The sequence below is a fragment of the Petaurus breviceps genome, unplaced genomic scaffold, assembly GCF_028583685.1.
Source record: "Petaurus breviceps papuanus isolate PSGF00001 unplaced genomic scaffold, PetGlider_PUasm1.0 138, whole genome shotgun sequence".
Classification (NCBI taxonomy): domain Eukaryota; kingdom Metazoa; phylum Chordata; class Mammalia; order Diprotodontia; family Petauridae; genus Petaurus; species Petaurus breviceps.
Genome location: NW_027185694.1, coordinates 29,256,904 through 29,280,099, shown reverse-complemented (window position 1 = coordinate 29,280,099; position 23,196 = coordinate 29,256,904). Strand labels below are relative to the sequence as shown.

The 23,196-nt window shown below is 46.2% G+C and overlaps 1 protein-coding gene across 3 annotated transcripts in view; it reads right to left on the bottom strand.

Annotated features, from left to right (window-relative positions):
* RAB26 (RAB26, member RAS oncogene family) overlaps positions 1-23,196 on the bottom strand; it is a 33,458-nt gene that overhangs the window by 7,856 nt on the left and 2,406 nt on the right. Inside the window, exons 1-2 of one of the 3 annotated variants that reach the window (XM_069063033.1) lie at positions 16,464-17,340; positions 12,435-12,545 (exon numbers count right to left, since the gene is read on the bottom strand). In XM_069063033.1, coding sequence (XP_068919134.1) covers positions 12,435-12,545; positions 16,464-16,673 — 321 coding nt within the window. In that variant the 5' untranslated portion in view covers positions 16,674-17,340. Of the gene's footprint in view, positions 1-12,434; positions 12,546-16,463; positions 17,341-23,196 lie in introns of those variants that run through there. The other 2 variants (XM_069063024.1, XM_069063037.1) reach the window with 2 other exon arrangements.

The window sequence follows — 23,196 nt, the reverse complement described above, 5'->3', positions numbered from 1 at the left end:
CTTCCTTCCTTCCTTCCTTCCTTCCTTCCTTCCTTCCTTCCTTCCTTTCTTCCTTCCTTCCTCTCTCTTCCCTCTATTCTACCCATCCTTCAAGGCCTGGCTAAGAGTCTCCCCTTCTTCAGAGAGCCTTCCATGACCACATCAACCCATACTGATTCCCCTCTCTCCATAGCCTTCATTCTGAGCCACACACCTCACTTTATCCTTCAAGCCTACCTTCTTCTCTCCTCTCTGAAACCAGTCTTCAAGCTCTGCAAGGACCCGGCCTGGGTCATCTCCTGTGTTTCTTCCTCCCCCTTATAACACAGGACTAGGTACTCAAGAGGCTTCACAGATACTTGGTAATTGACTGATTCCTGCCTCAGCTTTGGATCTGATGGGGAGGTGAGAAGCAGAGTCCTTAGGGCTAAATTTAAATAAGGAAATCTCATCTAATTTAGGCCAGAAGGAGGGGAGTGGCAGGTACTGTTAAGAGGCAGGGTCTGGGGTGGCTAAGTGGCCCAGTGAATAGAGCACGGCCCTGGAGTCAGGAGTACCTGAGTTCAAATTAGGGCTCAGACACTTAACACTTACTAGCCGTGTGACCTTGGGCAATTCATTTAACCTAACCCCAATTGCCCTACCTTCCCCCCTCCAAAAAGCCAAAAAAAGAGTCAGGGTCTAGACAGAACACCACCCTACCCCCCCAGGTGGGTGGGGCAGTTCCCTGAAGGAAGATCCCATGACACTGTATATTATGTAGTTGTAGATATATAATTCCTGATTGACTGAGAAGCCTCTATAAGTGTGGAAAGACTTTGGAGAAAGAGACTGGCACAAACTTTTGAATGGTGGAAGCCCCTAGAGCCAGAGATATGAGGAATCTGGCCCCTCAACATATACCTCAATTCCCAGTACCTGCACCAGCAGAGAGTGCTCAGAATAGACTTCCCTGGTGAGCTCATTCTGCCCTTGACTGAGTGAGATAAGGCTTTAGCTCATTCTTGAGTGGAAGAACTCATTTACTTTTGTGTATTCTATTCTCTATTCTAATTTGTATTACTTCCCTGATTTCTGTTCACTATTTGCTTGGATAAATGTGTTTGCTTGCTATCAAAAACTATCTTTTGTGTGACTAGTGTTGGGTGGGAGGGAGAGCTAAGTTGGCAAAGAATAAGCTGACTGTTACCTTCCTCTTAGGAACAACCAGGGAAAGTGTTTTTGTTTTTGTTTTTTAAATTCTGAACTCCTAAAAAAGCATTACACTTCTCTCCAACAAACACCCGAAGTATAATTGGTAGATATGATTCTGACCCAATAGAAAGGTGTGTAGCATAGGAGTGAATCACTGTCTTGCCCATCTAGCCCTCACTTCCTTCTGCCAAGGCCCCCATCAGCATAGCCACAGTTGTACACTACTAATTCTCCACAAATGGTAGAAATCACAGTTTCTCTGAAGCCAGAATGATACAGATCACAGATATGGAAATATTTTATCTTCACACCACACACAGGTCAGATGTTCTCTATGAGAGAAGTTATTTATATTACATAGAAAAAACCTAATAGGGTTGTGAAAGAACCCCAGACTTATGATCAAATGAGATATTTGTGAAGCACTTACATAGTAGATACCATAAAAATACTCATTCCCTTCCCTTTCCCCTATGAGTCAAGAAACATGAATGTTAATTTCTGTTCTATCCCTTAACTCACACTGTGATCTTGAGCTAGTCACTTACCACCATGGGCCTGTATATACAATGAAATCTCTGAGGTCCCTTCTACTGTTAACATTTTGCCACTCTTAAAATAATCCATATGGTAGCTGTTCCATTCTTCAATAGATCTGTGATCTCATAGGTGTGGGTATTCTCTCTAGTCATGCAGATGGCAGCCAGGCCACATATCCCCATAAGTCTTCCACAAGAGATCCACTCAGCATTCTGGGGGAGGGGATAGTGGAGGTTTCCTATTATAAGGAGGGCACCAGTAATGGGCTGCCCATCTGTTATCCCTCACCCTGGCAACATGATCAGCTCATCCTGAGTCTGACCCCAAACTAGATCAAAATGTACTCGAGAAATGTTTAATAAAATAAAATTATAATGCAACATCGATAATGTTAATTTGTGATTTTCTAAGTCAATATGTGCAGGCACATGTCTCTATTTGAGTTTGACACCACTGTTTTATAGACTCCTCACCCCAAAATTGGCTTAAATACTCTCAAACATTCTCTAATCCTGTTTTTACTCACAAACTAGCTTTCCATTGCCCTCCTCCATTGTTGATGGACAACTTTGATTGCTTGGAGATTGTGGCATTTCATTATCTGAAGCCATACATAATCACCAGAAGAAAACTTGCATTAATCCATTCCAGTCAATTAAAAATTGAACCTAATCAACATTTATTGAGTGCTTACTGTCTTCAGGGGAGTCACTTCCTACCTGACTAGCCTCATTGTGGGAGAATGGGTAGGGAGAATCCTTAGGGCACAGGGAATTAGGGGTATGTGTATGGGGGGAGGGCAGGGAATGAGAATCTGTTAGGCAGCATCAGCAGATCTTTCCTATTAAGGATCCTGGGGTCACTGAAGTCCCTGTGAATATTGAAAACACCCTGGTCATTGTAGACACTATCACTATGGACATGGGATGAAGGGCCTGGAACAGCCTCCATCTGGAATTGGGAGGGAGAGGGTATTGTCAATCAGTTATGAATCCTGCCCTTCCTTTAGAAGAGGTGGTCAAGGTTATCTTGTCCATCTCCTGCTTCCAAAATCTATCCTCAGAAGTCATGGAAAGGAAAGGAAAAGAGGCAAGAAAGAAAGTTGCAAACCCAATTATAATCGAACAGATTAGACTTTGTTATGGGTAATTAGTGGGTGAAGAACTGATTGAAACTTCAAGCACTAATATTTTCCAATATCCCCTCAGGACAGAATATGTTTAGGAAAGAGAAAAGGCCAATGGGTCTTAATTGAGTAGGGATGGCCAGAGGCTTAGAGACTGTAAGGGAACTTTACTTGCTAAAGAGAAGCCCTATATGCACACTGAGAAACACAGACACTGTTCCCTGCCTCAGCCTAGGCCACCTATAATATTTTGGGGGGCACATTTTGGGACTCTGGAAATGATAGTGTTTAGATATTGCACACTCTACCTTTGTCTGAGCTGGAGGCTCCCTAAACATTTCAGCTAGCTTCCCTGTCTCTAACCCTTCCCCTCCACAGACCTGTCATAATGCACCCCAGTCTCTAACAAAAGAGCCCTATCCTCCCACAAAACCTAGCAATTGACACGTGGTCAGGCAGGGCCCTATATATAGTGCCACCCTTCCCACTCCCACCCCCACCTCCAGAAACACACAAAGATGCTAAGCCTTGGGCATTCTCTGCTGCCAAGCTAGATGCTGCCAGGGTAAGGGACAGGAGATGCAGATACCAGACTGGACAAATCATAATCCATCCAATGATAACTAGGATAACTAGGGGTCAATTAACAGAAATGAAACACTGTTTAAAAGAACTTCTGACTGTGGCTTCCTCCCTTCCAGGAAACCTGCCAAGCCTTGTCCTCATCTTCTGATTGTCCCAATTCCCCTACAGATTTCCCCAGAGCTGCCCACAATTCTGGGGCATTCTCCATCTACCAAATGCTTAGCACAGTGCCTGGTACATCATAGGTGCTTCATAAATGTTTCTTTAAGAGAGCAGGAGAGCTGTAGAATCATCACACTCCCACCAGCCAGGCTCTTCTCTCAGGGCAGGAAGAAGAGGATCTTGCACAGAGCCTGAGGACACCAGGCTCCTTCCCTCCCCTGTCTGACTTCCCAATGGAAATGCCCTAGCAGGCCATTATTGCCTTTACGCTGGACTATTGCTAACTGCTCTCCCTGCCTCCATTATTCTCCTCTCCCCCATCCATGCCCCACACAGCTGCCAAACTGATACACCTAAAACACTTGTCTGATCACGGCACTCCCCTACTCAAAAATCATCAATGGCTCCCTGCTACCTCTGGGATCAAATACACATTCCTCAGCCTGACATTTAAAGCTCTCCACAGTCTAGCTCTCACCGTCCTTTCCACTCTTATTTCATGTTGCTTTCCATCCCAGACAAATGAGCCTGTTAGCTCGTCCTTGCCACCCCATCCCCAGCTTCCACGTCTGTGTGAGCAGCTCCTCATGGCAGCAGTGCATGGCCTCCATTGTTAACGTCCTACACAAGGCCTCTCCTGACTCTCCTAATCATTAGCTCTCCTTCCCTCTTGAAACCACTGTGTATCTATTTACTTCTGTACATATTATACTCCCTAGAAGGATCTATGTTCCTCAAGGGCAGGGTCTGTTTAGTTTTGGTCTTTGTAGCACAGTGCTGGTACATAATAAAGTTTACTATTGTTGTTTAATTAATGTTTATTAAGATTAGATTGTGAGATGGGGCATCTAGGTGGCACAGTGAATAGAGCACTGGCCCTGGAGTCAGGAGGACCTGAGTTCAAATCCAGCCTCAGAAACTTATTGTGTTTCCCTGATAATAAGACACTGTCTTATTAACTTTTTTGGAAAGAAAAACACCAGAGGGCTTATTTTCAGGGGAGGGCTTATGTTGTCCTGCCTCAGCTCTCCTCCACGGCACTGCTCTCAATGGTGCCAGCAAGAGGATCTTGGGGAAGAACAGGATGACGCTCTCACTGCTGCAGCTCTGATTGGATGCAGCTCGGAGTGTGGCATGCGTTTCACCGGGGGTGGGGGGTGGGGGGGGAGACGGCGCATACAGAGGGTACTGTAATGTAGCATGTAGCGCAGGGGATCACCTTCACTACAGTAGCAATCTCAATAGGGCTTATTTTCGGGGGAGGGCTTATTTTCGAGGAATCTTACACAGTAAGGGGAGGGCTTATTTTCGGGATAGGTCTTATTATCGGATAAACACGGTAGCACAAAAAACTAGCTGTGTGACCTTGGGCAAGTCACTTAACCCCAACTGCCCTACCTTCCCTCCTCCAAAAAGTAAAGCAAAAGAAAACAAAAGATTAGATTGTGAGACATGACTAATAGGGAGATATGTTTTACATGATTGCACAGGTATAGCCTACATCAGATTGCTTACCATCTTGGAGGGGGAAGGGGAAGGAGGGAGAGAATTTGGAACTCAGTACAAAATTGTAAAATATGAATGTTGGAAATTGTTTTTACATGTAATTGGGGAAAAGAAAATAATATTTAAAAATTAATTAAAGAAAAAGATTAGATTGTGAACTCCTTGAGGACAGGGGCTGTCTTTCGTCTTTCTTTGAATCACAGGTACTTAGCACAGTGCCAGAAACAAGTAGGTGATTAATAAATGTTTATTGACTGACTATTGAATAGAGAGAGAGTGGATGAGGTAGACAGAGAAGGCTGTGGTGGGCTTGGGACACGAAAGGTGTTTGCCCCAAATAGGTTAGGTGTTCATGCTGGCTGAGCTCACAAATTAGAACATACAATAGAACCAATTAATAATAGGTCAAGATCTTAAGTTCTATCCCAGTATAACCTTGTTTTGTTCAGTACCCTAGCCCCAAGATGACCCTTATTTCAGCTACCTCATGGATCAGCTACCTGACCAATGTTGATCAAAAGGCCAGTTGGGAGGAGATTGAATGGACATAGACCACCTAGTATAGCCCCTTAACTAATAACCATTTAACTCATATTAATATATAACCCTTAACTCATCTGACATTGATTGGACACCTGTCAGAAAGCCAGGGCAGCTAGGTGGCTCAGTAGATAGAGGGCTGGGTCTGGAATCGGGAAGACTCATCTTCCTGAGTTCAAATCTGGTCTCAGACACTTACCTATGGTATGATCCTGAGCAAGTCACTTAACTCTTTGCCTCAGTTCCTCATCTGTAAAATGAGCTGGAGAAGAAAATGGCAAACCACTCCAGTATCTTTGCCAAGAAAACCCCAGCTGGGGTCATGAGGAGTCAGACTTGATTGAAACGGCTGAACAACAGTCTGCCAGCCCCTGTCCACTCCTGAGGAAATCGAGCCACCAAAATGAAGACAGGATACAGATCTTAGTAACCAACTAAATTAGTGAAAACCACTAAGTCTTGGAGATCCCTGTCAACTTCTGAGACCTGGACTACCCTGGCCCTGACATCTGTTTGTCTCAAAGTTCTTCCTACCGTCCTTCAAAGCTCAGCTCAAGAACCTTTTCCTGCCTCCTCCAGCTCCCTTGGAACTTTCTTCTCTGAGGCCTCAGGACATTTAGTATTTGGCCTAATTCTCTGATTGTTTCCTGTGGGGGAGTCTCATCTTTCAGCCATCCTGGAGCTCCTCCAAAGCGCAGGTCTAGGTTTCCTCTTTCCCTGAAGCTTGACCAGACCCAGGGATATACACACCCTGCCACTAAGGTTCAGCAATTAAGAGCTGGAAGAGGCACCAGGAGGAGGAAGGGTCTTGAGTCTATAGCACATTAGAAGCTGTTAAAGGACTGTGAATATTTCACCTGGAGAAGAAAAGACTTAGGGGGGACATAATAGCTATCTTCAAGTATTTGAAGGACTGTCACTTGGGATCAAACTTGCTCTATTTGGTCCTGAAGGCAGAACTAGGAAGGGGAAAAGATGCAAAAGAGGCATATTTAAGTTTCCTCTAAAGAAAAATTTCCTAAGAATTAGGAAGGTCCTATCCCAAAGTACAAAGTTGGCAGTGGGTTAATCCTCATTGGAGGTTTTCAGGCAAGATCTTCAAGGGGAGGACCACTCATAGAGTGTGTTGTAGAGGGAATCTCTTTCACAGCAATGATTCTGTTATTCTGTGAACAGGCTTCATTGCTGTGAATGGTTCTCATTCTTCTTCAAGCTGCATGCCTGACTCTTGTCACAGAAACCTCTTCACCCAGGAAGCTGCCTCCATGACTAGACTGGAAGTATCCTCTATCCCTGTAGTCTGCTTCTGTCTCTCTGTCTTTTTGTGTCTGTCTCTGAATCTCTCAGTCCTTCTGTCTCTGTCTCACTCTTATTGGCTGGTTCCCCCCCAGAAGCCTTCATTTTAAGGACACCCAAACCAACTATATGTTAATTCCTTTAAAGGCTGTACTCCTGACTCTCTGGCCTACCTTCTTCTGCACACCAGGTACCTTCATCTCTGTCTTCTTTCCCTCTCCCCCCCCCCCATTATCCCAGTTTTTAGCTTCCTTTCATGTGATGTTTTCCCACACTAAAATGTAAACTCCTTGAAAGTAGGAACTATTTTTTTTTTACTACTTGTATTTCCAGTACCTAACACAGTGCTATGTACACAGTAAATAATAAATGCTTGTTGGCATAACTTGATCAGGCTGTGGCCTTCCTGGGTAGAACTCACAGGAGACTTGACTTCAAGCATCCTTAAAACGACATCCCAGTTTACCTTCCCCTCCCACCCCCATCCCCAAGGCTGGCATAAATCCAGAACTTCACTGTTGGGTCCCCTGCCCTATCCCACCTCCATCTCTCTGTTCTTGCCGCTTTTCTTTCCTCTTCCAAGAGGCAATTCAAAGCATACCACTTCCAGGAAGCCTCATGTGATTAACTCCCTCATGACTGATCACCTTTCTAATCTGCCGCTGAAGTCAGCTAAATCCTCTCCCCCTCTCTGGGCCATTAGCTCACCTCAGAAGTCCCTTTCATCTCTAGAAGTGTTAGATTATAGCTCTTCGGACTCCTCTCCTCCTTTTCTGGGCCATGGATAATTAAGAGTGGCCTGCTGACTCGAGCCATTCCCACACGTACACACAACAGCATTCTGGCCACAGGGGATCATCTCTAGAAAGCAAAACCCCAAGCTCACCCAGTGCTAAGAGCTTGGGTGACATCCCCTCTGCAGACTCTGCGGGCTGTGCCAGGGCCTGGGTGGTGGAGAGCAGCCAGAACATGGCATGCTTGTGTGTGGGCAATAGGATGGAGCTCAGAACTACCCAGGGGCTAAGGGGCCACTGGGCATCTATCCAGCATCTTGTCGCTTTGCTTTTCATGCACTCCCAACCTCACCACATCACAATATCACCACAGTGTGCTCCCTACAGCAGCAAAGGCTGGGCATCGATGATTCAGGTGCTGCGACATCTGTGAAAGCTTAGCAATCAGATTCAGGTAGGGGCACTATTCTGCCCCTATGGCATACCTCTGTTTGGGGTAAGATGGGAGCAATAGCTCTTCTGCCCCTTCCTCAGACTGGTCCTGGAGCTGAGGGAAGCTCTCTACCACCTGATCCTAGGTTGTAGCTGAAAGCTCCATTTTTAAGGAACAGACTTGACATTTGAATGTCACTGGGGCTCTGACAGCTGCTGCCAGACAAGGCTGAGTGAGAGCTTAGAATAGGAGCAGGCCTGCTCTGGCCAGGAGTAGGAGGAGGCCTTTGCATATGGCACCTTAGCTCTGGCTTCCCAGGAAATGCTTCATGCTGGCTGCGCCAAGCCACCTCCTGGCAGTGCCTCAGAAGAGACAGAAAACCTGACTGCTGATCAAGCTGATCTTGGGTGATCTGCCCTGCAGAAGCTAGCAAAGCAGGCACAGTCCTAGCACAAAGACACAGGGAAGCCTCAGAGCAACAGCCCAGGAAATAAAGAATATACATAAATACATATAACTGGCATTTAAATAATGCTTTAAAAATTCAAAGTGCTTTAAAAAAAAAAGGAGGAAGAAGAGAAGGAGAAAAAGAAGAAATAACGCATGTGTGTGTGTGTGTGTGGTGTGTGGTGTGTGTGTATTGGACACTCCAAGTGTATATATATAAAATATATAAACATACACAACACACACATACACACATGCAGTTAGTTACTTTGTTAGGAAGGTATTTCAAAGTAGATACTGTTATCAACCCTCAATTAACTGCTGGAGGAGGAAACTGAAGCTCAGATAAGTAAAATGACTTGGCCAGGGTCACACAACTCGTAAATGTCTAAGGCAGTATTTGAACTCAGGTCTTCCTGACTCCAAGTCCAAAGCTCTAGCCACTACATCATCCTGCGGCTACAGGAAGATCTGGGTTCAAGTTCCATCTCTGACACATATTAGCTATGTGACCCTAGACAAGTCACTTAAACGCTCAGTCCAAGTTGCAGACCAGATTGCATTGGTGGACAGAATTTCCTTATCAGAAAATAGCAATGAAATCATATGTCCACCTCCTTTTCATTTCATTTATATTCTCCCACTTGGTCCTCATTCTGTTATTATGCACATTTCACAGATTAGGAAGCATCAGAGGTAGGATTCAAACCCAAGTTTTGCTAAAGCCAAATCTAGCCCTCTATCCACTGGACTCTCCTACCTCTAGGACTCCCTAGAAATCGGAAACTAAATCCCTTTAAATTCCTGGGGGGCATCAGACCAACCACGAATTCCTGGAATTTCTAGGAAAACAAAAGGTTACAGAGTCACAGTTTAGAGTAGGAAAGGATTTGAGCAGCCATCCAGCCCCACCCCCTGGTATGGTACAATCCAAATCCTTGTTCCTGAGCTAGAAAGACCCAGGTTCAAATCCTACCCCTACCCCTTACTTATATAACCTCAGGCAAGTCACTTAAGTGCCCCAGCCTCAGTTTCCTGATTAGTAAAAATAAGAGGACTGGACTCCTTCCGACTCCAGATTTATGAACTCATGAAGATGAATGTCTGTGCCCAAAGTTGCACAGGCAATGAGTCACAGAGCCAGAATTTGAACTCAGAACTTTTGACTCAAAATCCAGTACTCTTTCCATTGTTTCCATCCTACAGATGGAAAAATAGGACAAGCTGCCATGCCCTGCTCTGCTCTGTTGACAAGTTGGATTTTGTTTTGTTTGTTACAAATAACACTATTTATTTAGTCCGCTAATGCTCTGCATTTGAGAGGCGCCTGGGTTCATCCCAGGCTATTATGGTCGATCACGTCAGCACCTTATGGGACTAAGGATGAGCCAAGTGAGATTAATGCCATTATGGTTTGAATATTAATGTGCACATTGGAGGGAACAGAGTGTTCAGGGAGCAGGCGGTAGTGGCAGCACCACGCCCAGCCCCCCTGCTGCCACAGTAAGGCTGCCCAGCAGCAGACGCCCAAACAGGGTGCCACGGGGGCCTCTGAGGCCACTCCAAGTGACCTTGAGAAAACTGAACATGTTTATCAGGTGTGTACCTTTAGAAGCCTGGAGCAGGAGGGAAGGTGTGGACCTTGGGGGAGGGTGTACATGGCACCTGTGCTTCCAGTGAGTCATTTTTTCACAAGAGGCCCAGACCTGGGAGAGGAGGTGGGACTGAGGTGGGGTGGGGGTGGGGGTGGGGGTGTTGCTAGGGCAACAGCTTGTACTCTGCTGGTTAGATTCACATGAGTGCACACACAGAGTTCCACAGTGATATCCCAGGTCAGTCAGCCCCACACACAAAAACCAGCCATAATTCCATATAAAATTTCCATATACATAAAGAGATGCATCGTTGGCATCAGGGGTTCTCTGCCCTCACATAGCCTCAGGCAACCTGGCAGTCACTTGCCGTGGTTGTCCCCTCTTGTAGAGTCAAGCTGGGGAGTGAGATGGGGATGGTGATCATAGACTGGGGAGGGAGTGATAAAGCTTGGGGGGAAAAGGGAGGCAGAGGAAGAGAAGCCCTTGAAATGGCAGCCACTTCACACGAACCCAAGCCTCTATTTAGTGAGCTGCTCCTCCAGTCTCAGAACCATCCTGATGCCCCAGGGAACCCAAGCAGGGCCAGCCATCTGTAGAGGAGAGAATGAGGAGGATCCAAGCCACACCTGCTGTGACTCTGGACCAAAGAGCAGATGTTCTGGCTTTAGTTCTCCCAAGCCCTAGGGGACATTTGGACCACCCCGCAGGAGTCTTCAGTCTCTGCCCTCCCAGAGTGGCTCAAGAGAGAATGGGGGCCTGGAGCTCCGTTCAGCTGCTCCCTTGTTCTTTCTTGTGCTCACAGACTTGGCTGGGGCAGGGCTGGGAGGTATGTACAGCCAAGGGATGTATGATTATAAGGAGATTTTCTCTTGTCCTCCTCCTTTTATACTCTCCCTCCCCCCCCCCGACCTTTCCATTACTGTTCTGCCCAGCTACTTTTCAGTATCCAAGTCTGAGTTCTCCCAAACTCCTTCATTTCTGCCCTATCCCTTCTATGAGAAGTTGGCAGCAGGGGGGCCTGAAGGGCAATGGAAGGGAGCAGGGCTCTGCTTAGAAGCCACAATCTCCCTATACTGGTAGAGGGGTTTGCCAAGTGGCTTTATGCCTGTGAGCCTCCAGAGAGCCGTTTAGTCTTCCCATGGGCCTCCCTCCCCCTAATTAGAAGCCCAGAAGATACAACTTTTGAATTATCAGTAAATAATTAAGTTGAATTGAATTTAGCCACTTTGGCTCAGACATTAGGAAGTCAGGAGTCTTCCTGTAGTTGTAGGGGGCCATACTGAGCTGAGCATAAGAGCCCTCTCCTGAGGAAGGATGGAATTCAATGATACTCAGCCTGGTCTCTGGAAGAATCATTCTGGTCCAGAGGCAAGGAGTGTCAGAGGCTCTGGGCAGGGTCAGATAAATCCCACCCTCCCCACTTCCACCTCAAGGTAAAAGAGGCCCAAGTCTGCCTGCATGGTGCACATGGCTACAGCCTCTGATAAAACATGGCAGTAATTAGATTGTAAGCAAGACAGTCTACATATCACTCTTCACCAGGAAATTAGAACCAAATTCTGGATCCTGGGATTTAAGAGAAAGCAAGTTTGAGGGGATTCGGGACTAGAAGAAAGGGTTTGTTTGTTTTGTTTTTTTTACTCCCCATTAGGACACAGGATCTCAGGACCCAGGCCTTCCCCAGGAATATGGAGATAAGCCCCTTGCTCTTCATGTCTGAATCTCAGAATGGCAACCAGAGAAACAGATGTGGACAGTGAGACGCACACACAGAGATTGAGAGATGGAGACAGAGATGTGAGCATATACAGGTCACATCCAGAGATATATACAACACACACAGAGTTAAGGACTGAACTCAGGCTTCTCTAGAGAAAAGGGCTCACATAGACACAAACAGGCAGACCTATGACTAGACACACCGATAAGACACACAGTAAAAAGCAACACAGAGAGACAGGCATGCAGGAACTACGGAGCCCCTCACATAGTGACATGAGGAAATAGATTCCCACCCCACCCCCATACAGAAAGACACATACACCCACCTACATAAAAACAGGGAAAGAGAGATCTTACAGATGGGGAGGGCTTTCACCCACGACACCATGTAACACCATTCTCCAGGGAGTTCTAGCTGGCTTGGCCAGAGGTTGTCCCAGAGACAGGAAGACCCCTACAGCTCCCTATCCTTTGAGCCTGTCAGCTTCCCTCCCCTCAATTTCTCATCTGGTAATCTCTTTCCTTATCAGCAGGGCTTTGAATAAGGAGCTGGGAAAAGTGCTTGGAGCTCTTACCCTGAAGTCTATGCCCACGGTGGAAATGAACGTCCCAGCCAGGAATGCACCATCCTTGAATCGAACCAGCAGACAGGTCTTCCCCACACCTGAGTCTCCTACCAGCATCACCTGAGGAGAGGGTAGGGCAAGTAGTCAGGCCTAGGAAGGCAAGAAGAATTTCCCCAGCTCTGGAGACCAGGGAGCTCATTAGGAAAGAGAAGAGTGGAACTTAATGTCAGCCCTGGAGGGGCTGTTGAGAATGTTGGCAGGAGCTGTTGACCCAGCCTTGGGACACTTGGTTCACAGCCTGGTTGAGCTTCATCCTCAGCAGGTTACAGGGAATATAACAAAGCCCACCCACTCTGTCCTGAGCTGCTACATACTTCTGGGTTCCTCAGTGTCTTCTCCCATCTACCCCATAGCATCTCCAAACACAGAGCAGGGAGCAGGAAAAGAGAAAGGGCCATTAAAGAGTTAGCATAGCAACAATTCTTGTCCCTCCTTGCCCCACAATCCTCTTCCCCCTGGATCCCAGGTAAAGGACTGTTCTGTGATGAGGGAGGCATAGAAAGTCTAAAGTGTCTTTGTTTTGAACTGTCCCTGACAGTCTGACCCTCTGTCCTTCCCCACGGAATCCTGTAACCTGCCACCACATCCCATTGATATAATACTAATTTTTTTTGGGGGGAGGAGTTCATTGGCATAGGGAACTCCCAGTGTGGGAACACCTTTTGCTAATGCAGATTGTTGACTTATCTATGAGTCTTAGCACAGTGACTGGCACAAACCAAGTGCTTAATGGGTTTTTCCTAGCTGACTATTGACCTAGAGATGCCTTTGCAGATTAAATAACTTACCTAAGGTCACATAGGTCAGTACATGTCAAAGTCAACGTGAATCTAAGTCTTCCTGTCTCCAAAGCTACCTCTCTATCTAAAACACGCTTTGCTACCTCTCAAAAATAACAACAGTAATAATAAAGCTCACATTCCTATAGTGCCTTAAGATTTACAAAGCACTTTCCTCCCAACAGCCCATGAAGTAAGCAACACAAATATTTCTATCTCCATTTTACAGAAAAGGAGACTGAGGATCAAGGAAGGTAAGTTTCCTGCCCAGGTTGACAAGCCTTTTGTCAGAGCCATGACCAAACACCAAAGTCACCTCCTATTCAGTCTCCTCCCAAGGTGTGATAATAATTGCTAATATTTATGTTATGCTTCATAGGTTACAAAGGATTTATATACCTTTTTTAAAAACTTCATCCTCACAACAGCCCTGTGAGGTAGGGAGTGTGTGTACCCCATTTTACAAAAGAGAAAACCAAAGCCCAAAGAAGTTAAGTGCTTACCCAAAATTACCCAGCTAATGTCAGGCAGAGCTGACACTGGGCTCTTGATCCCTACTCCAGAATTCTTTCCTCTATACCACAGGTTCTTCTAGTTTATCTGAGCAGAACCATCCTCTCCCCAAATTGGCACCCCCGAATTTCAAGAGGTATTAGTTTATCCCCCACTCTCAGGAAGATGATTTGACCACCCCTACCCCAAACCTAACACCTTTGCCTTCAAGAGGCATGATCTGATTCCCTTTGCCAACCCAACACCTCCCCTTTAAGGCAGTGAGATTTGAGCTTCACAAACCCTTACACCCATTAGGTGTGATCTGAAGCCCATCCCACCCTCACCTTCAGGAGCTATAATCTGACTCCCCAACAAAATTCTAGCCTTGATAGATATGATCTGAGCATACACCTCCCCCAACACACACACACAGTCTGACATTCTCAGATATAAACTGATGACCCACTATGAGCTTGGGGCACTCATGAAAATCTAAAACATGAACATGAAATATGGCTGGGAGAATCTCTCTCTTGGGTTATCTTTTTCCATTGGGAAGTTGAGGAATTGGAGAGAGGGGATGATTCCATATGTTTTTGGTTTTTTTTTAAGCAATTGGGGTTAAGTAACTTGCTCAAGATTACATGGCCAGTTATTATTTCTGGATGGGTGCTAAGTGTCTGAGCCCGGGATTCGATCCCCAGGTCATCCCGACACTGGAGCCGGTGCTCTTACTCCCTGTACTACCTGGATGCCCCAACTCCATATGTTTTTACATGTGGTAGGGGGTAATTCCATGTAAAACAAGTCAATGCTTTCCCTTGACTAAAGGAGTCAACTGATGTCTGTGTCAGACCCTAATGGTTCCCTGAACTAAGGAATCCTCCTCCTTGGCCCTAGTCTGTGGAGGCCCCCACAGCAATGCTGACCAAGTGTCCATTCAGAGACACCCATTTTCTCTCTGCTTGCCCTAGTCTTTAGCCAGGGAAGGCAGAAGGACAAGCAGACCTCATGGGGTGCTGAACTCTCCTTACTCAAGTTGCCAGCTTCTCAGATTCTGGATGGGCTGGTTGCCCCAGGGGTCAATATTAAGAAATAGCTAAGCCCTACTACCATCACCCACTCTCCAATTCATTGACAAGTCCGCAAAGGGGGATTGATGGAGAGACTGTGCCAGCCTAAACTTCTTGGGAAGTCTCAGGACTAAGAGCCCCAACTGATACCCATGACTGCTTGACCACTCCTAGACAGCCAAGGGCCTTCATTGCTGGTAAAGGTCTCCATCTCCAGCACTCAGTAACCTGGGCTAACACTTTGTCCAGAGGCAGCTCTGGACTGCCCAGAAAAATGGGCAAGTCCTTGGGAATGGGTGATATAGAGAAACTACTGACATTACAGGACTTACAACCCGACTCCCCAATTTAAATTCAATATGGCAACTCAACAAGCATTCATTAAGTGTCTTTTACATGAAAAGTGTCATAGTACAACAGGGAAACAAAAACGCATTCTGCAAGGGGTCTGAAAAGGAAGAGAGTCATAATAAGCAAGACTAATAATCAAGGGAGAGTACTGATAATCAGAAAGGGCTTCCTGTAGGAGTCTTGAAGGAAGCTAAGGATTCTAAGAGGCAAAGGTGAGGAACGAGTACATGCCCAACATGGCAGGTGGACAGCCTGTGCTTTCCCAGATATAGGCAGGAGGTGGGACTTGGAGTTGGGAAAACAACTAGTAGGCCAGTCTGGCTGAAATACAATGAAAGAAGAGGATTTTGTGAAATAATTGGGAGAAGTAGGCTGGAAGCAGACTTTCAATAACAGACTAAGGAGTTTGTAGATTATATTAAAGATAGGGAGCCATTAAACATGTCCTGTAAGGAAATGTCAAAAGAGCGTGGACCCCAGAAAAGCTTGGAAGAGGTAACTTTGAGATCAATAAAATCTTTTGGAGTTAAACTTCCAGGAGAGGTCACTGCTAGACTTGCTGGAAAGGAAATGAAGAGAGCCTTGGGCTACTTGTCTACCAGCCCTATGGGGAGGATCTACTCTTTTCATTTCCAGAGCTGTCATAGAAAATCTGATGAGTTAGGGAATACACAAAGGTTCTTTTGTCTGTACCCAGCTCCAGTGGTCAAAAACAGAACGGGACATCAGTAGAAGGGGAGCCGGATACTGGGCTAGCAAGTCCCTTTCTAATCTAGGTCCCCTGCTCAAAACCCTGGCCCTTCCTGGCTTGAAGCAAAGCCAGAGCTTAGGAAGGGGCTGCATGTGTTTGCTTAGGAAAGGTCACACCAGGCCAGCCCAACTTCCAGCTCCCACACTACTCCAGGGCCCCTACCAGCAGAGTCCTGTCCTAGGCCACCTGCTGCTGAACCTTTTACTAACAAAGTCTGCCTGTCCTACCCTGGGCTCATCACCGCTTTTCTCCCCTCCCCAGCCCTTTATGGTCTTTGACTCTGGGCCAACTGCCCTCAGTCCCTTTAGGGTTTGTGTCCCTGTGCCAACCAGTCAACCATCTGTGCTCTTGTGCCAACCTCCCCAGCCCAAGGTCTGTGCCCCTCTGCCAACCATTCCTAGCCTATGGTCTGTGCCTATCACTCTCAGCCACGGTGGGTCTGTGCTTCGTCTGTCCATCAACCTCTCAGTAGCTGTTCTTCACACCCCCCCCCTTCCCCCGCTGTTTCCCTTAGGATCCCAGAGCTTACCTTGAAAGCAACGTCGTAGAAATCACCGCTGCTGCTAAGGGACGGGCGGCTTGGCAGCAGAAGCCCGTTCCTCGGTGCCTTGGGGGCAGGGCCAGGGCCCGGGCTACAGCCGCCCCCTCCGGAACCCACCGGCCCGTTCTCCTTGGCTGTGGGCAGAGAAGAAGTGGGCGCACTCCCCGCCTTACTCTTAGGGGTCTTTTTCCTGGACATCGTGGGTCAGGGGTCCTGGGGTCCTAGGGGTGCCGAGGCACGACGTTCACTGCGCTCTGACTTGAGCTCCGGCTGCTCTGTTCCCCAGACGGCGGCGAGCGCCTCGCGGCAGCGCCAGCATCCTCAGCCCGGCGGCGGCGCAGTGCCCAGCGCAGCACAGCGCATCCCCAGCCCGGCCCCGCCCAGAGCCCAGATGAGCCTAGCCCAGCCTGGCCCAACCCAGCCAAAGCCCCTTTCCCGGCACGCCCCCTGGCCCACCCAGCCTCTGATCGACAAGCCTGGCAGCTACCATGGGCTTAACCACCTACTAGTGGAAGTAAGGAGAGGGCTGAGCCCATGCAAACAACCTCGGGCCGGTCTCTGTGAGATGCCCTGGGGAGAAGGATCTCCCGAAGTTGGGGGAGTTAGGGGAACACTGGGGAAAGGGGGGTCCCTCCTGCTGTCCACTCGGCGTCTAGACCTCCCCTTCCTCCCCCTCCATCCCAATCTGACTTTTTTCGGGGAGAGGGAGGGAACACAAACATGTAGACACACGTAGACAGACATACACCAAGAAAAAGGAACACACAGTCACAGACACGAACACATGTACAGACAGGCACACAAACACATGTAATCCGGCTGAACAAATATTAAACACCTCCAATGTGGAAGCCATTTTGCTAGGTGAGAAATATGAAACAATTCAATTCAACCAGCATTTATTAGGCACCTATTACATGCAAAACACCCACCATGCTAGTTGCAAATGAAAGTGAATAATATTTGTATAGGAGATAAACAATTCACTAGGATTATAGGACAGACCTAAACAGGATATTTTGAGAAATTAGAAAAAGGGGAAGCTTGACTGATGTAGCAGCCCCTGAGATGGGTCTTAAAGTAATAGAAAGATTCCAACAGGTAGAAGGATGTATGGGGGGGGGGGAGGAAAGGAAAGGGCTGCTGAAACCATTGTAGCCACATTTCCCACCATTGTGGAAAAGGCTCAGAACAAGACAGGAGTAGGGCAAACAATCCAGTTTTGCTGTGAAAGAAAATTGTATGAATAATGCTTGGAAAGGTAGGTTGGAGTCAAATGGTGGAAGGCCCTGAATGACAGGATGAGGAGTTTGTATTCTACAGGCAATGGAGACCATTTTGGGGGGAGATGTCGTGATCACCATTGTGCATTACAAAGGTCAATCTGACTGCTCTGTGAAGGATGGATTGGAGGAGGAGACTAGAGGCAGAGACGGCTGTTACAAGAGTGAAGTGTGTGGCTAGTTTGATGTGTGATGATGTGACTAGTGTGATGGCTGTTTGAATGGAAAAGGACTGTGCATGTAGAATTTAGAGAACTTGGAAACTGGTTGAATGTTTGAGGGAAGGAGAAAAAGGATGAGTCAGGTTTGACAAGGGTTTTGAGCCTTGCTTGTTGACTTGGATGGAGGGTGGTACCTACCATAAATTTAAAAAGAAAAAAGAAAAGTTGGGCAGAGGGGCAGGTTTTAAGGGAAAACGACAAGTTTAGTTTTGGACGCATTGGGTTTGAAGCACCAGAGGGATACACAGATGGAGATGTCCTGTGGGCAACTGGGAAGGTAAGCATGGAGCTCTGGGGTCATGGCTGGAAGTACAGATTTTCACATTTGTATAGAGCTGTTAATTGAAGCCATGGGAGTTGGTGACTTCAATAAGAGAACTGTTGTAGAGGGAAGGGAAAGGAAGGAAAAGAAGAGAACTGGGATGGGAGGGGAGGAAAGGTTAAAGAAAAGTCTTAGAAAATTCTCTAGTTTAGGAGGTAGAATAATAATGGACAGCAGTAAAGAGACTAGGAACAAGAGAATTAAGAGAGTGATTAAAAGAGGGCAGTGTTATAGATGTCAAAAGAGGAGAAAGAAGAAGAGAACTATAGATTTAGGTACCTCAGAGGGCATCCAGTCCAACCTCCTCATTTTATTTATTTATTTAAGCTTTTTGGAAGGGGGAATGCAGGGCAATTGAGGTTAAGTGACTTAAGGTCACACGGCCAGTAAGTATTAAGTGTCTGAGGCTGAATTTGAACTCAGGTCCTCCAGATTCCAGGGCCAGTGCTCTATTCACTGCACCACCTAGCCTCCCCTAAACCCCCTCATTTTATAGATTAAGAAACTGAGGCCCAGGAAGATTAAATTTAAAAGATTAAAGGGTCACACAAGCTGAAGTGGGATCTGAATCCAGGTTATTTGATATCAGATCTAGTGCTAGGGGATAGTCATAATACCAAATGCCATAGAAGAAAGCAAGCAGAATCAAAGGATTTTAGAACTGGAGGGAACCAAAAAAACAATATAGTCCAAAGCTCTCATTTTATAGATGAGGAAATTTAATGCACAAGTCCAGATCCAATGATCTTTCTACTACATGATCCTACCTTAGTAGAATTAGAAGAAGGGCCATTGAATTTGGCAATCAGCAGCCACTAATGACCCAGGGAGAGCAGCTGGTGGAGTGATTGGGACCAAGGCTAGACTGCAGGGGGTTGAGGAGTGAGGGAGTAATGAAAAAGTGAAAGCAGGTGTAGATGACTTTTTCAAGCAATCTGATGGTAAGGGAAGGGGGAGGGACAGGATACTATCCTATGCTCAAAGGGGCATCAGGGTCAAAGGAGGTTATTGGGCTAAAGGAGGTCAAATAGGTTTCTGAAGAAGGCAATAAAGAGGAAAAGACTGAATATACTACGATGGTAGGAGAGCCACCACGGGAGAAGAAGGCTGGGGACTGTGAATTGAAAGAGAGAAGTAGAGCCACGGCAAAGGCCTACAAGTCACTACTCACAGCGACCAAACCCTGCCTTTGTTGCAAAGGTGGTGTCTCCAGGCCTTCTTCATGTTTTCTCCTTATCCCTTTTCCTACTTTAGGCCAAGTCAGAAAAACCATCCCCCTCCTCACTCCTACTAGTCTTAAGCTCAGGCTCTAACTTAGGAAATGGATGTCTACATCAGTGTCCCTGAGGATGGATAGCAGGGACAACTATCAATGGGCAGAGACAGATGGAGGGAAGGAATGGATGGATAGTGGGGCTGAGTGGACAGAACCCTCATGCATGCTCATATGGGGGAGGGGCAAGCCCTCAAAGTTGGATTCTGAGGCCTGACATGACGGAAGGGCCTGTTCCCACTGGTACTTGACCTTTCTCTTCCACAGGATATCAGAGAGTATGCAGGAGGCTTAGTACTTAAGAGGACTAAGACTTTCATAATGAGACTAACTTTCTCTGTTCCCCACTCCCAGCCAGGGCAAGCTTTATCCATGAAAAAAGGTTTTCCTCCTCCTCCTCATTCCCTCAAATACCTTCTATTCTCTACATACAGGATATCCAAAAAGTCTTAGTATAGTTTTAAGCTTTAAAGCTGAAGACTTTTGGAATATCATATATACGCATACACATATGTTATATTATGTACATATATGCATTTATATATACGTGTAACATATATATTTAGAATCTATCTATGAATATTTCTAGCTTTATAAATCCTAGTTTCATGGAATCATATAGCTGGAAGCAATCTTAGATATCATCTATTCTAACTTCCTTATTTAATTTTCAACTTGAAAATTTTGTTAATGCTTTTTATTTTTATATCATAGTCATTTCCCCTTAAACTTCATTCCCCATGCAACTGAACCCTCTATTATAACAAAGAAAAACATTTGAACAGAACCAACAGACAATGACCTAGTCTCACTGGGTATACCACATGCCACATCCATAGACTCCCACCTCTTTACTAAGAGGAAGAACTTCTGCAGTTGGTCATATCCCCATCTATCCCTATTTCTTTGTGCTTCCTGAAATCCCACTCTACAAGGACACCATAGGGCTCTTGAATGAGGATCCTTCAGGGAATCGGTGGCTAGTGAGGGTGTGGAAAGGAGGACTTTGAAAATGAGGGGGAAGATTTCTCTTTAGGCCCCTAGGCCTGGGTTATATTCCTGTGTTGATAGTTTTATTGGGGTCTTCATTCTCATTATTTTCAGGGGGCAAGTGATAGGAGGGAGGGATGATTGTGGGTTTTAAACTACGGGTTTTGAACTCTTCCTATAGGAAAAGGCTGCCCCCTGGAGTTAGACTGTTAGTCTGTGTTCATCCATCACTGGCTTCTCCTTCACCATTGGCCACTGGTCTGTTCACCCTGTCTGATGTGTGCATATATACACACATGCACTCACATCTCTATATACACATAGTCATCTGTAGTCACATGGAGGTCGTTACATACAGAGAGATACACGTGTCCATATGTAATCCTATACATACTTATGAGCATGGAAAAGAGGCAGGGACTTGGAATCAGAGGACTTAGGCTTGAAGCTCATCCCTAGGAAGATCAATAATTTCTCTGGTCCTCAGTTTCCTAACCCTTCCTCAACTATAAAATGAGAAATTGGACTAGATGACCTCTGCTGTCCTTTCCAGCTCTAAAACTAAGATCCTGTTAGCCTATGTAGTCACATACATATACACAGTCAAACATCTACATGCATATGTAATGACATGCATGCACATGACCACAATCTATATATATGTATGGTTACATGTGTTATCGCAGCCGTGTAGTTACATAAGGCATACACGTCATAGTCAGAGTTCATGCCTGTCTGGCTTCATAATGGACCCCCTCCCATTTCCTCATCTCACATCTGGTTCTTACTGAGAGAGCACTCCCAGGTATGGCCATAGTCTTCCCTCATTAAAACACTCATATATAGATAGATACAATTGCATGTAGTTACAAACACCATTATATGTCCTCATATAATTGCATACACAACCATATATGGTCTCACAAACACACACAATCATAGATATACAGTCATCACACAGATAGACTGAAAGTGGAATTGATTGCAGATACTGAGGCTCAGGGCAGATATTTTTGGCACAGGCCAGCTTCCTGGAGGATGTGTGTAGAGAAAGAGATGTTTGCCATTCTCCTAAGAGAGATCTGGCTTTCCTGAAGCAGGAGGTCTCCAAAGTAGACATAAGGCAGGAATTCTTACCAGAAATTCTGCTTTTGGGGCTAATGATAATCCAGGTATTAGAGAAAGAAAAAAGTATCTACTCTGATGGATATTCCAGAATGGGCATTTCAATGAAATGCCTATGGCAATTGATGCTAAGCTTCTTACCTCCTTGGGCTCAGTGTTTCATTATGAAGATAAATGTAGGCAAGACTCTCTGAGAGGCCAGGATCTAGTTCTCAGGGATGAGGCAGCTCCAAATGGGACCAACTGTTCACTCCTAAATAATGGCTCAACAACTGGGGGAAAAGTCCCTGCTGAAGCCCTAGGTCCTACCCATCCTTTTCCTTTGCTCTGGCATAGGAACAGTGGATCGTATTTTACAGCTCTCCTTCACTATTACCCTGCTGGGTGTAACCAGTCTCCCTAACATCTCTATGGAATAAGAGATGTCAGATTGGGTTATCTGGCTTCCCCAAACTCATTGGGACCCTGGGTCACAATGAAGTCCACAGCTACACGGTGGCACCATGTAGCTAATATGTCATTGGCTCCAGACTTCACCACTGGATCCATGGTCATAGTCAGTATTCTTATCTGTCCTACTTAATAATGGATCCCCTCCCATTTCCTCATCTCACATGGTTTTTATCTGCTGGTTCTTAAGGAGAGACCATCCCTAGATGTGGCCATGGTCTTCCCTCATCAAAACCAGTCAGAACCCTCTAGGTATGGCCAGGGTCAGCTCTCCCACCTCTTCCTCCACCCCCCTCAGAATCTCATTTCTGACTCCTCTTTCTCTCAGGTATAAAATTTAGCTGTGCTCCCCTCCCCATAACATGCCTTCCAGTCTCTGAGGAAGGACTATCTTTGCATCTTGTCAGGGTCAATGCCTGACATGTGACCTTTTCTCCTCTAGGATTTTGGCCCCAATCATTTCTTCTTCTTGTCATCTTTCTCTTCTCTCATCTTTAATCTCTCCTTATCCACTGGCTCATTCTAGGCTGCCTACAAACATGTCCAGATCTATCTATCCTTGCAACACATCCACCAGACCCTGCCATCCCCTGAAGCTATCGTCCTACATCTTCTCTCCCTTTTACAGCCACATTCCTAGAAGGAACCCATCCTCTGTCTGCCCTTGTTGCCTTCATTTCCTCACTTCCTACTCACTTTTCAATCTCTTGCAATCTGTCTTCCAGCCCGCCACTCTTCTGAAACGCTCTTTTCAGTGTTGCCAATGAACTAAATCCAATGGCCTTTTTTCAGTCCTCTTGACCCCTCCATAGCTGTTTCCACTGTTAAACACCCCCCTCCTCCTTCTCTCTCCCTCCCTCCCAGATCTCTCTCTTCTCTCTTGCTCCTTCCCTCTTTCTTCTCTCTTCTTCTCCTCCTTCTCTCTCCTTATCCTCTTCCTTCTTCCTCTTCTTCCTCTCCTCCTTCTCCTTCTCCTCCTCTCTCCTCATCCTCTTCTCCTCCTCCTTCTCCTTCTTCTTCTTCTTCTTCTTCTTCTTCTTCTTCTTCTTCTTCTTCT